The sequence below is a fragment of the Microtus oregoni genome, unplaced genomic scaffold (assembly GCF_018167655.1).
Source record: "Microtus oregoni isolate MIOR12 unplaced genomic scaffold, Mior012 000003F_ref0000135, whole genome shotgun sequence".
NCBI classification, from domain to species: Eukaryota; Metazoa; Chordata; class Mammalia; order Rodentia; family Cricetidae; genus Microtus; species Microtus oregoni.
The window spans coordinates 50228506-50244727 of NW_024543062.1; the positions used below are offsets into that span (position 1 = coordinate 50228506).

At 49.4% G+C, this 16222-nt stretch overlaps 2 protein-coding genes across 5 annotated transcripts in view; one reads left to right on the forward strand and one right to left on the reverse strand.

Annotated features, from left to right (window-relative positions):
- Positions 1-341: 341 nt before the first annotated feature.
- On the reverse strand, positions 342-6383 carry Dbi (diazepam binding inhibitor, acyl-CoA binding protein). Its single transcript, XM_041648507.1, has 4 exons — positions 6227-6383; positions 5128-5245; positions 2263-2325; positions 342-596 (listed from the first exon to the last, which is right to left on the reverse strand). The coding sequence occupies exons 1-4, from the start codon at positions 6233-6235 to the stop codon at positions 523-525; spliced, it is 264 nt and encodes an 87-aa protein (XP_041504441.1). The 5' UTR covers positions 6236-6383; the 3' UTR covers positions 342-522.
- A 52-nt stretch (positions 6384-6435) lies between these two features.
- Positions 6436-16222, forward strand: part of CUNH2orf76 (chromosome unknown C2orf76 homolog) — a 61437-nt gene continuing 51650 nt past the window's right edge. For 2 of the 4 annotated variants that reach the window (XR_005974040.1, XM_041648504.1), the window contains exon 1: positions 11856-11903. Coding sequence is in view for 1 of the 4 variants with exons in the window: in XM_041648504.1 (XP_041504438.1) it covers positions 11862-11903 (42 nt within the window). In the remaining 3 variants the exon portion in view is untranslated. Of the gene's footprint in view, positions 6499-11855; positions 11904-16222 lie in introns of those variants that run through there. The other 2 variants (XM_041648505.1, XM_041648506.1) reach the window with 2 other exon arrangements.

Genomic DNA, 16222 nt, shown 5'->3' on the forward strand with positions numbered 1-16222 from the left:
GCTGGCTGGGGAACTGAACCCACGGGTTTATACATGCTAGGCGGCACTCTCCAAATTGAGCCACACCCCCAGCTCCAAAGCACATCTTTAGAAGGAAGCAAAGAGGAGAGCCTGGAGCAAGGCGAGTCATTCCAGGAACCTGGGTGGTGGGCTGGTGAGATCCTCAGTGGGTAAAATGCCTGGTGACCTGAGTTTGATCCCTGGGACCTTCATGGTAGGAGGAGATAACCAATTCTAGCAATTTCCTCTGACCTACACGTGTGTGCCGTTGCGCTCCCACCCACCCATACACACAGAAGACAAACACAATGAATATAAAAGAGCCCAGGCGCCTAAAGAGATAAAGTAACAAATGTACTTTTAATTGATTTCAGGTAAAAACTACACAGGGAGAAGGATCAGCGATTAATTCTGGCCCTAATTTATCAGAGCCATAGCATCTACATTAGAAAAAAAAACAAGGCATTATGACCTGTGTGTCCTCACAGGTCACACGTGTGGCTGGCCACCAAATCTGGTCTTCTATATTCCGTATTTCTTCTTTAGTTCTTCCACTTTCTCCACGTAGGTTTTCATGGCGCTTTCCTTGGAAGTTCCTGGAAGGAACCGGTGAGAGTTACATCAGGGAAGCAGTCTGCTAGAAAGGCGCTGAGCTGGCGGGGGTGAGCCCTATCTGTGCAGCTGGATGTAATATGCACGTATGTGTCTGTGTATCTGCCAGCGGATGTGCACGTGTGCAAAGTGGAGGTCACAGTTACATGTCATGTGTCTTCTCCACGGCTCTCTATTTACTTAAAAATCCTTCTATCATTTATTTATTAACTAGTATGCATATGTCCTTGAATATATATGTATGTGCACCAAACGCATGCAGGTGCCTGAGGAAGTGAGACGAGGGAGTCAGATCTCTTAGAACTGGAGTTATAGGTAGTTGTGAGCCACTTGTGGTTTGGGGGACCAAAATCCAAGTCCTCTGTAGGAGCAGCAAGTGCTCTTAATCAATTAACCATCTCTACATGATCTCCCCATGTGATGGACCACAGGTTGGACACACTTGCGGCGATCCCAGTTTCATATTTGGAAGTTACTTCTTACACACACAGCACAGTTCTTGTATCTCAGAGATGGCCCGAGGGCTAGACACACAGCACTCCAGGGGATGAGGTCTGCTTCATGATGCACCCAGCTCTTGCCTGATGGGGCCGCAGGCAGCAAGGACCTTAGCCTTCTAGACAGGCAGGAAAGTATCCCTGCAGTGATTCTGCTGGTGCTGCTGATTTACTGTTTGACTTCAGCTTTATGGACGACCTGTTTTGGATTCTTATCTCCCAGGGCTACGCTGTTGGCTTTCCGAGCCAGTCCCCCTCTAACCCTCTGCCCCCACAAAGAGAAGCTGGGAGAAGAGGTGAAGACTGCGGATAAGCAGTTGGCTCTTGGAAAGGAATGAGGCAAATCTTTGTCCCCTGGTCACGGCATAAAGGACAATGGATACACCCTGAGGGACGGCTATACTGGGTTTCCTAGATCCCCCAGGGTAATGAGAAGTCCTCGGGGACTGAGAAAGCTTGTTGTGAAGCACCAGGGTTTCCAGGGCCTGAAAACAGTGTGGAAGATGGACAGCCAGACTCACATTGCCCTGGCAGGGCATTTCAGTGTGCTGGGCCCTTCCTGAGCCCATGCCTTTCTCTCTGTGAGGACAGAGGCCTATTCAACAACTGGCTGGCGAGGGTATGAAAGCTGCCACAACTCTGGTGCCAGCTCTTGGGGCTTGCTGCCGTGGGAACACGTGATTTAGTGGAGCCTGGACACCTCTTAGATGCCTGTGCTCTCAGCGAATAATCGTTCCATTCACTGGCCATGCATTACCTCATCCTCTTTTCTCATGTGCCCTTCTAGCTGAAAGGGAACTGGGGAATGGCCACTCGGCTAAGGGGTCATCGCCTGGCCTTGTTGGGGAGATAGAGGCGTGGACGAGAGAACTCTCTTTACTCAATAGACATCCAAAGACCATGGCAACAATGTCACTCCCTGGCCTTCTTCTCAGTGGCTGGTCCCCAAGTCCTTCCCCTCCAGATAACATGTCTGCTCAGAGACAAAGCTCTTAGAAAAGGAGGGAAAGGAGATGGCCTAGTTTTCCCCATGCTAGGCTTGTCTGGGCTGGCTTCCAATGTGAGCTTCCTGACCTTTGTCCTCCCCACTCCAGAACTGAGAATCTTCAACGGCCAGCCTCACAAGGGAGGGAGATCGATCAGAACAAGTTACCTTTCAGCTTATTCCAGGAATCCCACTTGGCCTTGCCTTTGAGGTCCAAAAGCCCTGGCCGATCTGCAACAAGGGAAGGGCAGACAGAAGATTTGTTACAAGTTCTAATGGAGAGCTTTATCAGCTTCCTTCCCATGCAAAGCAAGACATCATTCCTGCCCCCATAGAGTTTCCCCGGCTCTGACTGTGCTGCAACTTACTCTGTAGACCAGGCTGGACTTGAACTCACAGATCTGCCTACTTCTGCCTCCGTGTGCTGGGACTAAAGTTGGTGCTATCACTTCCCAGCACTAAGATATTCTTTTGATGCATATACTCCCAGTGTCTCACACAGAGGGTTCTAGCATAAGAAACCCAGATGGGTTTATAGTAACTCAAATTTAAAATATAGAAAAAACAGGCTAAAAATGTTCTTAATTTTTTTTTTCTGTACTGTAAGTTAAATGTTTAAAACCCAAAGTTTTACTTTAAAAACAACACTATCTTTGGGGCTGGGGATGAGGCGTAGCTGTAGGTAGTTCCCTAGCGTGCACAACGCCCTGAAGAACTCCAGCACCCTGTAACTAGGGCATGGTGGTACACACCTGTGATACAAGGAGCTGGGGCAGGAGGATCGGAAGTTCAAGGCCCAGACTGGGTGGCTTAGTGAGATTCTGTTTCAAAACCAGAAAAATATTAAATAGTAAAAAGGCTAGCGATATGGCTCCGTTGGCAGAGTGCTTGCCTGGATGCCCCAAACCCTGGTCTCCCCATCCCCAGGACCAGATAAAACAGGCCTGGTGATTCACATCTGTAAGGTGGAAGCCAGAAGATCAGAAGTTCAAGGTCATTTTATTTTGGCCACATAGTAAATTTGGGTCAGCCTGGGCTACATGAGATTCTTGTCTTAAACAAAACAGAGGAGGAAAAAAAAAGACCAAAAAATTCTCAAACCAAACTATACCTGTACTTTAATCAAATCAAACAAACATCCATTCACATGGTTCAGAATTCAAAAACTCTGGGGAAAAAAAGGGGGCTGGAGAGATAGCTCGGTGTTTAAAGAGAACCCAGCACCCACATGGCGGCTCATAGCTGTCTGTAACTCCAGGTCCAGGGGATCTGGCGACATCACACAGACAGACATGCCGGTAACATACCAATGCACACAACGATAAAGCAACAACACCAAACCCCAAAGACAATTCTGAAAAGAAACACTTAGATTCCACCTGCCGCTCAGCGGCTTTACCACCTGGCCCTATTTCCCTACCACATTGCTGAACTCTGTTTTTTTTTTTTTTTTAAATGAAGACCAGGCTTCTTCCAGAGCATCTGGGTTTGGGAGAGACCTCCTACCATCCTTCCTGGGGAGCAATTTCATTGCTAAGAGCAGAAACTGCAGAGCATACAGCTTGGGGCACTGAGTCTGAGGAAAAAGTCCTGGGAACCTTACAGGACTATGCCTACAAAGGTACCCTCACCACCCCAGAGGAAGACGCCCTAGGTGGGCATGCATATTGGCCACATTCAGTTAGTGCATGTGTATATTGGGGTGCACGTGTGTGCGATGCCAGAGGAGAACTTTTGGGAGTTAGTTCTTTCACCAGGTGCGGCAGCAAGGCTTCACCTGCTAGCCGTTTTGCTGGTCCTTCCAACATTTCATTCAGAAGCCACTTGCCCCACGTGGTTACCGAGCCCTTGAAACATAGCTCATGCAGCTACAGACTGTTTTGCGCATTGCTTAGGTAAAACCATTTGCAGCTAACACTTAGATAGCCACAAGTGGCTAATCTTCGCTGTATTGAACAGTGCAGCCGAAAAGAGACAACAGTTTCCTGTTCAGGGAGTGAAAGATTCCAAGCCAGTCTGATGCTCAAGTACCTCTAGGCTGGCCAGAGGCCAGGCTGTGACAAAATACTATCTGGCAGCAAGGCAGTCCGGCCTCCCCGTTATCTTCTTCTTCCTGGATGTTCATAAGCTCTCTGCTCTGACCTGCTTGGCCTGCCACTCCAGCCCAGTGGAACTGGAGGCCACACTTGGTGGGTGGCTGAGGGGTACATTCCCTTCTATGCTGCCATGAGTTCTTGCTAGAACACACTGTGCTGCTGTCTCAGGACACAGCCACTGCCCAAGGCAGCAGCAGAAACAATATTATAGACCATGGTAATCCACAGCATAACTTCAAAATCTGTACCAAAGGGCTAGAGATAGGTCAGCCAACAAAGGGCTTACCTTGCAAGTATAAGGACCTGAGTTCCAGTCCCAGAAGTAATGTGGAAAAAAAATGGGGCGGGGTAGGGGTGCATAGGGCAGCCTGTGCTTATAATCCCAGTGCTGGAGAGGTAGAGACAGGCAGATCCCTGGGGGAGGTGGACGGTGCTGTGGAAACAATACTCCAGGCTGTCCTCTGGCTCCCACATACACATGCTCCGGCCCTGCACAGAAGTCTGCACCAAGATCCTTAGAGGGGGAAAAGTCATCTCGAAGGTGCAGACTTTGGCCAGCACCACTTCCAACTGCTCATCAATTAGGCTTTGGGGCCGCTGCCAAGTGCTCAATGACCCTGTTCACCTAATGGGAACAGTAGGTTCAAGAAAGCTACTTCTGAGCAACAGGGCTTAGAGCAAGCTTCCTGTCTGGGACCTTTGCTTCCTTCACAGGAGATGCTGAAATAATAGGTAAAGTCCTTCCAAAACCAGACTGAATCTGCTCCCAGGGTCACACAAAGAGTTTAGGAAGATGGTCTTGCAGGTGGACCTCCCAGCTTTGATCTGCCACCATCCCTGCCCGAACCTTAGGGCCTCCGGCAGTTGGAAAGTGAGCTTCTCAGACTCCTGGGCTGCCGAGCCAACTCGGCCTGCTCTGATGAGAAGCTGGGCATACCTGTATTTACGTCGCCCACGGTGGCTTGTTTGAAGTGGCTGTATATGAAAAGCATCTCTTCATCACTTGGCTGAGTCTTGAGGCGCTTCACCTCCTCGGCTGCTTTGTCGAATTCAGCCTGGGCGAGAGGGAGAGGAACGGGATGGGGGTGGATATCTGAGTGGGAGCGGTCTAGGGGTGTGTGGGGAGGGAAGGCAACACTCCTCACAAACTCTGCTGGCACCAAGATTCGGCAAAGGCCCACCTGTCCGCTTGTGCAGTTACAGCACTGTGTCAAGAGCCGGGAATAGACTTGACTTACAATGGAAGTACAAGCCTTTAAATTTTTTTCTGCCCAACTGCCTGACCACCGCTGGCTCAAATACAGCAATTGCTGGGGGTTCCCCCTATGATCAGCGGAGATAGACGGGGCAGTGAGGGGAAACGTGGAGTGATGAAAACAGTCGATCAGGGTTCAGGCCATGAATGCAGTGGAACCCAGGGTCAGGCGCCCACTGGTCCCTTCCTACTGGGGCCTGGAGTTCAGCGGTGACCTCTGTCCCAGTGCCCAGATTAGGGACAAGCAAGTGGGAGGAGCCAGGAATCATGCTACAGGGAATCCGTCCCGGACAGGGGTCCCAAAACAGGGAAGGAAAAGGCTTCGGGGCCACCTCATCTAGTCGCATCTCTTTTGTAGAAGGGCAAGCCAGGCACAAGGCTAATTACTGCCCCCCCCCACCCCCCGACCTCCAGGTTCCCCAGTCAGGGCCTTCACGAGTGCCCCACTGTTCCACTCCGGTCCTTCCCAGTATGAGATTCAATCTTCTCTGCCCTTCATCCTCTTTTTGCCCCATCTTTCTTTCGAGAACCCTGTGCCTGCTTCACTCGGGAGTCCAGCCCACCCGCAACTCTCCAGCAGTTCCGGCGTGGGTGGCAGTTTCAGAAATCTGCAAGGGAAAAAGTTCCGCTCCCCAGGCTATGAGCTGGGCTCGGATCCCAGAACAGAAGCCTAGCATCCGGGAGGAGGGGTGGTGGTGGGAAAGATACCCCGCGGGGTTCCCGCGAACTGATTTCCCCAAACCCACTGCACCTTCGCAGCCCGGCAGGGCACGCGCTGTACCTGAGACATGCTGGCGAGGTGACCTGGATGGCGAAAGCGCGGGAGCAAGTGCAGGCAGGCAGTACTCAAGTTCCTGAGTTCACCCGGTAGCGCCTTTAAAAGCACTGTCCCTACGTTCCAACCGAGCTCGGGCGAGCGCCTGCAGCCAATCAGAAGTCGGATCTGCTTTCGGGGGCGTGTCCATCCTAGGCCGGAGCTCCAGCCCCTCCTGGACTCAAGAGGGAGTTTATTGCGCACGCGTGGGGAGGAACCGCGGGGCACGCCGGGAGCAGGTGGGAAGCATTGCGGGTTTTTGGGCTGGGGCGGCATGGGAAGCATTGGGGGTGAGGGCGGTTGTGCAGAGGTCGCGTGGAATGGGGCGCTGCTGCAGGAAAGTAGAAATTAGTATGATTCTTTCTCTTTAAATATCAAGACGGTTGGGAAGAGGCCGGAATTTGCATCTCTGGTCTAGTAACTTCTCCGCCTGGAAAGTGGAATGTCGCGGCACCTTTAAGGGAATCTAGGAAACCCTTGGCGCTCTGCGTGTCAGTGACCCGTTGAATCAAGCCCATGCTCAAGCCTTTTCTTCTGAACGGTTGGGCACACTCTTTGACCTGTGCACATTGTCCGTAGTTTTCAGTCCTGCACCCCTAACACGATCCAGGGTCCTCTCAGTGCTTTCTGAAGGCGGAGGCAGTGTGATGTCTTTTGCAGGGAAAGAGGTGCCCAACAAGCCCTTGTTAAGTGAATAACTTTTCTTCTCAAATGTTTTTTAAACACTTGGCCTGATGAGTTCAGGCTTCTAGACCTTGGGCACGCAGCAGAGGGCAGATAAATCTCTGCAACCTTGGAGCTTCTTACAATGGGTTAATAGTTGGGATAGTAAATTATAGACTTTTTAAAAAAGAGAGTTGGAAGTTTTAACTGGTGTGTGTTTGGGGCGGAGGGCGGTGGAGAGAAGATACAGTTTGAGCAAGCCTTGCAAGTGAGGGCAGGAACATTCTATCAGAGATCAGGGGTCAACAGCGGGTCCCCTTTGAGTTCTTAGTCTCATTAACAGCAATTTAAAACTGACTCAGAAGGAAGCTTGAGGGCAATTTCATTGAGGATAGAGATAAAAGACACCAGCTGAAAATGCTCACATCCCCTAGAAGGAAAGGAGATGGAGGAAAAGAGGCTTTTAACTAGACTTGGAGGTTAGAGAAACAGTGGGGAAGTCCTCAGTAGGGCCCTGGGTTCAGAGCGCATTCAATGCTGAGCACAGATGTCTCAGGGCAAAGGACTTCCCCAGAGACACGCGGTTAGACCTAGAAGCAGAGATAGCTTATGAAGAAAAGGAAAAACGCAGGGAATGAGGGAATAAAAAGGGCCTAGGCTGGAGAACTAAGAAGGGTAGGCTGGTCTTTCTGGGGATGCAGGGATCATTCTGATGGAGAGGGAAGCGATGGAGTGCACAGGTGTCTTCCGCAAACTTGTTATGGGAAACTTAGCTCCGTGGGAGGAGGGGAAGTGGGAGAATTTAGTAGGCCAAAAGGAGAAATTTCTGTCATTGGATACCAAGGAAGAGAGAGGTGATAGAAAACTCCCTAGAGGTAGTCTCAAAGGGAAATTGTCCCTCATTAATCTCCTAATGTGTGGCAAGGGACCTGGACTACAGATCGCCACCCTTTCTGCCCCCTCCCCCATCACTACTGTAGTGTGTACAAAGGGAGGGCTCGGGCTGTTCAGTGCTGGATAGTGTCTGCCTAGAACATTTGAGGTTGTGCGTGGGATTCCCAGCCCTGCAGAGTAGAAAACTTAAGCTCAAGCAAGCTTTCAGGTGTCACCAACAGCATCAGCCAGGTTTTTGTGGAATGTTTGGGAAGGAGTTGTTTTTTTTTTTTTTTGGAGACAGGGTTTCTCTGTAACTTTATAGAATCTGTCCAGGAACTCGCTTTGTAGAGCTGTGAATTAGCGGGCCTCTAATTCACAGAGATCTGCCTGCCTTTTGCCTCCTGAGTGCTGGGATTAAAGGCATTCTCTACCACAACCTGGCCAAGATTTTTTTAAAAGATATATTTATGATATATACAGAAGAGGGCACCAGATCTCATTATAGATGGTTGTGAGCCACCATGTGGTTGCTGGGAATTGAACTCAGGACCTCTGGAAGAGCAGCCAGTGCTCTTAGCCTCTGAGTCATCTTCTGGGAAGGAGAAACTAAATTGCAGGGAAGGCATGCAGGTTTGTCAGTTTGTGTAACAAAATTTTGGAATTAAATTTGGAGAAATTGCCTGTGTCGGATAAACAATGCGTGGTGATTTAGGGGACCCCACCCCATTAAGGCTCAGGTGAATAGCTATGGTAGACTTGTATTCTTTACCGTGACTTTTTTTGCCATCTTTGAAAGCTCAGTTGGCACCATGGAGCTTTGCATGGGCTCAGATGCAGGCAAGGAGATCAGTAGATGTGCTGCCGTCCTCATGACAGTCTGTAGTTCAAGACTATTTGTTGGTCGCTTTTTAGGGACATGACTCACTTTCTTAATTCCATGTCGTGGTTCCAGAGGAGGGTACAACAACAGTTTCAAGTGGGTGGCAGACCTGCTGAAGGGCTGTGGGTGCTAAGCCATCTGGAGCCAGAGAAGGGAAGGATGCTCCTCCTTATTGTAGAGTCTCCCTAGGCCTTGTTTCAGGGTAACCGAGGGCATGCTTTTCCGCATCCTTCTGACCCTTGCCTTGCTGCTCAGTGACTTTGTGTTGGGTCATCTAGGGACGTGCCACTGAAAGCCCCGCCCTTAGTGCTTCTGCCCCAGGGAGTTGGGTGGCGTTTGGAGGCCTTAGAAAAACTGACTATAATTCCTCAGGTGCCTCCCAGTTGGTTTTGAGAAAGTGTCCTGTCTCTTGTTGTCCTGGAACTCATCAAGTAGGTTAGACTGACAGGGCCAGTGATCCCTAGGGGTTCTTCTGTTCGGTCTACCCAGCACAGGGATCATAGGTGGTAGGATTCTGCGGGTGAGTCCAAACCCTGGGGGTGAGAGGCCACGGAGGATGAGAGACAGATACACCATATGGACAGATTTTAAGTGGAGAGTTTTATTGAGATAAAGGGGGGGGGGGGGGAGAGAAAGACAGAGATGCAGAGAGAGGACGAGGAAGAAGAGGAGAGAAGTAGGCGGAGTCAGGGTACTGCCTGCCCTGCACACAGGTGTGAAGCAGGGCATGACACACTCTGTAATTTCTCATAGGCACAGGGCCAGGTTCGTCTGGATGCTAACAGTAACACATGCCACCATGCCTACATGTTTCACATGGTTTGTGGAAACTGAACTCAAGGTTCCCATGCTTGTGTGGCAAGCACTTTCCTGACTGAGGCTTCTCAGCCCTTGGGATTTAATTTGTAAAATAAGCTTCAGGAGCTGGTGAGATGGCCCGGCCGGGAGAGCATTTGCCACGCAGTCCTGACAACCAGGCTCCAGCCCTCAGAACCCATATGAAGGCGGGGACAGAACCGAGTCCACCAAATTGTCCTCTGACTGCCACATATGTGCTGTGGCATACATGGACCTGCACTCATGCACACGGTTCTTGCACACACTTGCAATAATAAATACATTGAAGATAAACTGCTTGATGTATTTGGGGTGAGTCATACGAATTTTTAAAAATTATGTATTTCTACAAGACTAGAAAAGGTCATTGCTTTTCATAATGCTGAGAAATCACTGGCTCCCGAGCAGCTCTCACGGTTTTTATTTTTATTTTTCTGCCATCTGCTCTCACCCGTACCAGAACTAAGGAGGGTGGAGTCACCACACACTGGCCACTGCCACATCTCGATACTTGCTCTTCCTAGGAACTCGACAAATACTTATTGACGGAGCACAGTGCCTTTCTCTGGTGACTGTGCTGCTTCTGGTTAGCCTTAATGGCACAGACTGTCATCCCAGGACTGGGGCAGCTAATGCAGGAGCGTCCATGAGAGTTGAGTGAGTCTGGGCTCTACATTTGTCTGAGAAAGCAAACAGAAAGGACTTGGGCCATGGTTCAGTTGCTAAAGTGTCAACTTTGCAAACACAGCGATCTGAATTAAGACTTCAGCCCCGACTAATTGTTAAAATGTATTTTCCGCACTGAGGAAGGAGATACAGGCAGATCCCAGGAGCTATTAGGTGGCCATTCTAGCCGATTGGTGAGCTCTGGGTTCAGTGAGAGACCCTGTCTCAAAATAAAAGGTTGACAGCAGTTGTGGAAGACACTCAATGTCAGCCTCTGCCCTCCACCACAAACAAGCATACATGTTACCACATCCAAAGGGATGCGTCACATAGACACACATATACCAGCAAAGACTAGCAACAGCAACAACAAATCAAAAAGTTCCCTTTAGTTAACTGCCCTTTTGAAAACAGCTGAATTTGGTAGAGCTGATGATGAGTCCATGGGCTGGAACAAAGCAGTTGAACCGTGCCCCAGGCCTGTGCAGTGTTTTGGTCGCTTTCCCAGCTTTGGAAGCAGAGGGCTTAGGGAGAATGAGGAGCCTGTCGCAGCCAACTTGTCAGCTGGTCAACAGCGGTTGTCAACGCTGCAGCTTATTCTTGTGGATGTGAATCTGAGGCGTCGTTCTGACTGTCCCAGGCTTCCCTTGCTCTCGGCTTAGCTTGACCAGGTTTGCGAGGTATGAAATTCCTGCTCTGAAGCAGGCCTCATAGCACAGCAGAAACTGCAGCTGGTTACCCTATAACTGTCATGCCGCTGTGTGACCCATGGGTGTATTTTGCCAGGCAGGCCATTGTTGTAGCATGCAGGATCCAACACTGGATAAGACCACTGAGGTCTGTCTTTTCTCACGCAGCAATTTGCCTTACACCTTCTGGCACTGCACAAACTAGCCAGCAGAGAGGGTTTCTCAGGCACCTTTGAGGTCAATTTCTCTGTTTTTGTATCCACGGGTTTCCGTTACTGTTAGTTTAAACCAGACCGGCAAGGCACAGGAACAGGTGAAAATTATTCCCTCCCAGTGAGTGTGAGGAGTGGTTTAAGATAAAGTTTCTTGCTATAAAGGAAACCTCTAATTTCTAGAAGTAACCCAATCATTAAGAAAAGAGTTAAGAAGAAACTACTGTGGCAAGAGGTTTTGTGGAAGGCCAGGGCGATACCACACGGCCAGTTAGCATGGTACTTGGTTTCCATTCTCTTGAATGTGACTCCTGGCCAGGCTCCAGCAGAGCTGGGTGGGGAGTAGAGTGCTTTTAAAGGGATTGGGACGTGCATCTGGGATAGGAGTGAGGAAAAGGGCCGGCGGAGGAAGAGCCCAGAGAGGGGTGGGCAGGTGAGCGTGGCATTCCCACAGCTGCAGAAAGAGACTTCCCAGCAGAGCTCTGGACCATTCTCTCCTTTGCCTTTCTCCAGATGCGTACATTGAGAGTAACTGCATCAAGGCGGGTGTGAGAGGAGAGTGTGTGGCACACGCTTGGTGTATCCTCTCCCACCCTCACCTCCTCTGTATCCAGGCTGGTGTCCAGTGTGACAGCATTGATTCCCCAAGAGGGCAGTGGAAGACTATAGGAAGTGCCCTCCCTTCGCCGGGAGAAAGGGAAGGATCACATGTTCTAAGCCATCCTCGGCTATGTATCCTGTCTTAGTGCCTTTGTGCGTACACGCGTGTTTGTGTGTGCATGCGTGAAGGCCAGGGGACAACCCCAGATGGTATTCCTCAGGTACAATCTATCTTTTATTAATTTTATTATTTTTCATTACTTTTGCACATTTCTAAAAGATTATTTTTAACCGTATGTGTATATATGTGTGTCTGTGTGAGCGTATGCTGTGCCTGTACAGGTGCCCACAGGGGCCAGAAGAGGATATTGGTTCACCTTGCAGCTAGAGCTGTCTGATGTGGGTGCTGGGAATCAAACCCAGGTCTCCTGGAAGAGCAGCAAGTTCTCTTAACCACTGAGCAATCTCTCCAGCCCCACTTTTATTATTTATAAGTGTGTGTGTGTGAGTGTGTGTGACAGTATACATGTTTAAAGGACGGCTTTCAGGGGTAGGTTTATCCTCCCACCTTGTAAAGGCAGTGTCTCTCTTCTCATATTGCTCTATATTTCAGCTAGGCCCTCAAGCTTCCGTCGCTGCCTCTTGTCTCTCACCGTGGGAGTACTGGGGTTATTTCATCTGGGCTCTGGGACTTGAACCCATCAAGCTTGCAAGGCAAGGACTTTTTCCTGCTCACTCACCTCAATGGTCCCATCTTGTTTTTGTGACAAAATCTCTTCCTGGACTGGAGCTTCCTGTGTAGGCTAGGCTGCTGGCCAGTGAATGTCAGGGATCTGCTTGGCTCTGCCTCCCCAGTGCTGGATTACACGTGTTTGCTACCACGCCCGGGGCATTTTTTAAACACAGGATCTGGGGTCCATCTGCTTGCAAGACTTTTCCAGCTGTGACGTTTCTCTCACCCCATCTTAGTGCCTTTCTTTGATATCCCACTCTGACAGACAAAGGGGATCGCTAACCTATTATTAGTAGATGGAGGGAAAAGTTCTGTTCTTGGTATCAGCTGAGGTGAGGCAGGACATCTGGCTCTCCCAAGGACCTCTGCAGCCACCTTACTGTCAGGGACAGGAATGCCTTGCCTCTGCTTATGGCCTGTCTTCCATGGATGTTGAGATGGTCTAGGAGGCTGGCCTTCCTACAGTGGATGGTGGGACAATGCTGGCCCTCCAGTAGGTCTACCTTACACTACCCTCAGTGGAGAGGAAGGAATGCATGTCTCCAGTGATGGGGTAAAGTTGGAGATTCCCCAAGTGGCCTCATTGCCGTGGGGAAGATAGAGTAGGATGCACTGTGGTCCAGCTCCCTACCTCCTCTGACAGGCCTGGTGTGGATGGGACTCCCAGCATCCCTCGGGTGCTGCTGGTCCAGGTAGAGGTAGGGCCACAGTATCCTGTGGTCTCTACTGGAGCAGAGCCACATGGTTTCTTTATTGTTGACATTTCTGAGGTTGGCAAGTTGTTAAGCAATGAGTCTGAGACCCAAGAAGCCCCAGGAAACTAGTCCACACCACCTTATGCCCCAGGTCTCTAGCTTGCCCGCCTCCCTCCTCCCATGTTTCAGAGTTTTAGCTCTGTTTTGTATATGAATCATCAGGAGTTGAAGTATACGGAAAAGCACATCACCCATCTTCATGTCGGACGGCACCACTTGAAGCTCATTATTAAGATTTATTTTTATGGGGTGGGGGCTGGAGAGATGGCTCAGTTGTTAAGAGCACTGGCTGTTCTTTTAAAGGTCCTGAGTTCAATTCCTAGCAACCATATGGTGGCTCACAACCATCTGACATGAGATCTGGTGCCCTCTTCTGACATACAAGCATGCATACAGGCACAACACTGTGTACATAATATATACATTTTAATCCTTAGATTTAATCTTTAAAAAATATTTATTTTTATTTATGTATGTCTGTGTGTGTCTTTGCATGAGAGTGCACGTGCATGGGGACACCCATGGCCAGAAAAGGGGTCGGATGTCCTGGATCTGGGGTAACAGGCAGTTCTGAGCTGCCCAGGGTGGGCACTGGGAACTGAACTCAAGTCCTCTGGAAAAGCAGCGCTCTTCCCACCTAGTCGTCTCTGCAGCCCTCGGACCTTGTTTTCACCAGGCCTGGAGGTTCACACCTGTGGTCCCAGCCCTGGGACAGTGAAGCAGCAAGACTTGATTCAAGTTTGAGGTTTGACTGGGCGACATAGCTAGACTCTGTCTCAAGTAACCAGACACGACAGCCTCCTCCCAAAAAACAAAAGTTATTTCTACAAAGTGCACATGTGTATCTCCTGCCAATCTTCTGTTTCTTCTTAGATTATTATTTAAACATTTTAAAATGTATGTTAAGTGTGCCTGCACATTTGTCCATGCACATAATGCATGCCTGGTGCTCATGGAGGGCAGAAGAGGGATTGGGATCTCCAGGAGCTGGAGCTACAGATGGTTGTGAGCTGCCATGTGGGTGCTGGGAACTGAACCAGGTCCACTGCAAGAGCAAAAGTGTTCTTACCACTGAGCCACCTCTCCAGTTCCTTCTTAGATTATTTTTGTCCTTTTAATTTAGTTTTTGTGTTTGTGCATGTGAGTGGGCATATGTGGAGGTCAGAGGTCAGCTTGCAAGAGTGGCTTCTCTCCTTCCACCTGGAGTTGAACTCGGGTCACAGGCTCATCAGGCTTGGCTACAAATGCTTTCACCTGTTGAGCCATCTTGCTGCCTCCACAGCCCCCTCGTGTGAACCTTGAAAGCCCCATGAAGACTCTTGAGTTTCCACTGTCGCCAGTGACACATTAGTGCAAACGTGACTCTTGGAAAGCTGGGTACAAGGTAGAAGAACATCATCATATCTTAAGAATCCGGGCTGCGGGCTGCAGAGATGGTTCAGTGGGTAAAGAGCTTGCCTTGCAAAGGTGAAGACCTGAGTTCAAGTCTCCAGAGTCCATGATAAACTTGGATGTGGTAATGCTGTGTCTGTAATCCCAGTTCTAATGAAGGTGGGAAACAGCAAAATTGCTAGAAGCTCACAGGCCAGTTAGTCTGACTCTGCAGTGGGCAAACAGCAGGAACATGTCTCAGTCAGGTAGAAGCAGAGGACAAAGGTCGTCTGTCCTCTGACCTTCAGGTATGTACCATAGCATGACCACTCCACCACACACAAGACTCTTAGAAAAGAAAATTAAAAAGAACACAGATGGTTCTTTTTAACCGCTTCCTGGTTTGTCCACTAAACCTGAGGTCAGGTCCAACTTTAGAGCCTATTAAAGTGCACACTTTTGAGCATTCCAAAGAAATAATCTTACAGAGCACCCTTCCTGGCACATGCGTTGCCCAATGACGGCTGGAATTTACCTTTTCTCAATGCTCTGTCCGGCACCCCGAGACGCTAGCTGTTCTTTCTAGCCTGTTAGATGAGTCCTTGGTATAGCATAGCGTCTGCTCTGGGTGGAAGTCAGACATTGATGAATGATTCTAACTCCTCCATCCCTCTTTCCTCATCTGTAGAGTGGGGTGATTGCAGAGTGAGTGTCTGAAGCTTTGCTTGTGCTTGACCCTCTGGATAGCAGTCATCGCTGTCACAAGGGTACTTTCATAGTCCGGAAGCCGACAGACACATGGTAAAGGCAGAGGTCAAATCTTGTGCTCCTGTTTGTATAGTGTCAGAATTGAATCAAAAGAGGCAGCTCAGTGAGTAAAGGCAGTTGCTGCCAAGTTCAGCATCCTGAATTCTATCCCCATGACCCATAGGGTGGGGAGAGAACTAGAAGTGGACAGATGTCTTCTGGCCTCCACACACACATACACACCAAGAACATTCGTGTGCATGTCTCAACTGGGAGCTAACCTTTTTGGCTAGATTGGCTGACCATTAAGCCCCAGAGATCATCTTGTTTCTTCTGCTCCCCTCTCCCCAAGTGCTGGGGTTGCCAGCATTTGCTATGATAGCCAGCTTCATTTATTTTTTTATATTATTATTATTATTATTATTGGCATTTTTGAGACAGGGTTTCTCTGTGGCTTTGGAGCCTGTCCTGAAACTAGCTCTTGGAGACCAGGCTGGCATCGAACTCACAGAGATCCGCCTGCCTCTGCCTCCTGAGTGCTGGGATTAAAGGCGTGCGCCACCACTGCCCAGCTATAGCCAGCTTTTATGTGGTGCTGGGGTCCAACTGAGGTTCTCACACTTGTGCTTTGGCTATCTTCCTAGTGAGTCATCTCCCCAGCACAGGCCTCATTTTTTTAGAAAAATTTTGAACATTTATTTTAGTGTGTGTGTGTGTGTGTGTGTGTGTATGAGTACATGTGTCTGTGGGTGTGTCTGTGCCTATATTTGTGTGTGTGTGTATGAGTACACGTGTCTGTGGGTGTGCCTGTGCCTATATGTGTGTGTGTGTGTATGAGTACACGTGTCTGTGGGTGTGCCTGTGCCTATATGTGTGTGTATATGTGTGTGTGTGTGTGTATGAGTACACGTGTCTGTGGGTGTGCCTGTGTCTA

Excerpts from the sequence above, each read along its gene's own strand:
- Dbi (XM_041648507.1), bottom strand. Across the intron at positions 2,326-5,127 it reads CGTGGGCGACGTAAATACAG|ATCGGCCAGGGCTTTTGGAC; the intron begins GTATGCCCAGCT and ends CCCTTGTTGCAG. Across the intron at positions 597-2,262 it reads TTCCTGGAATAAGCTGAAAG|GAACTTCCAAGGAAAGCGCC; the intron begins GTAACTTGTTCT and ends GGTTCCTTCCAG.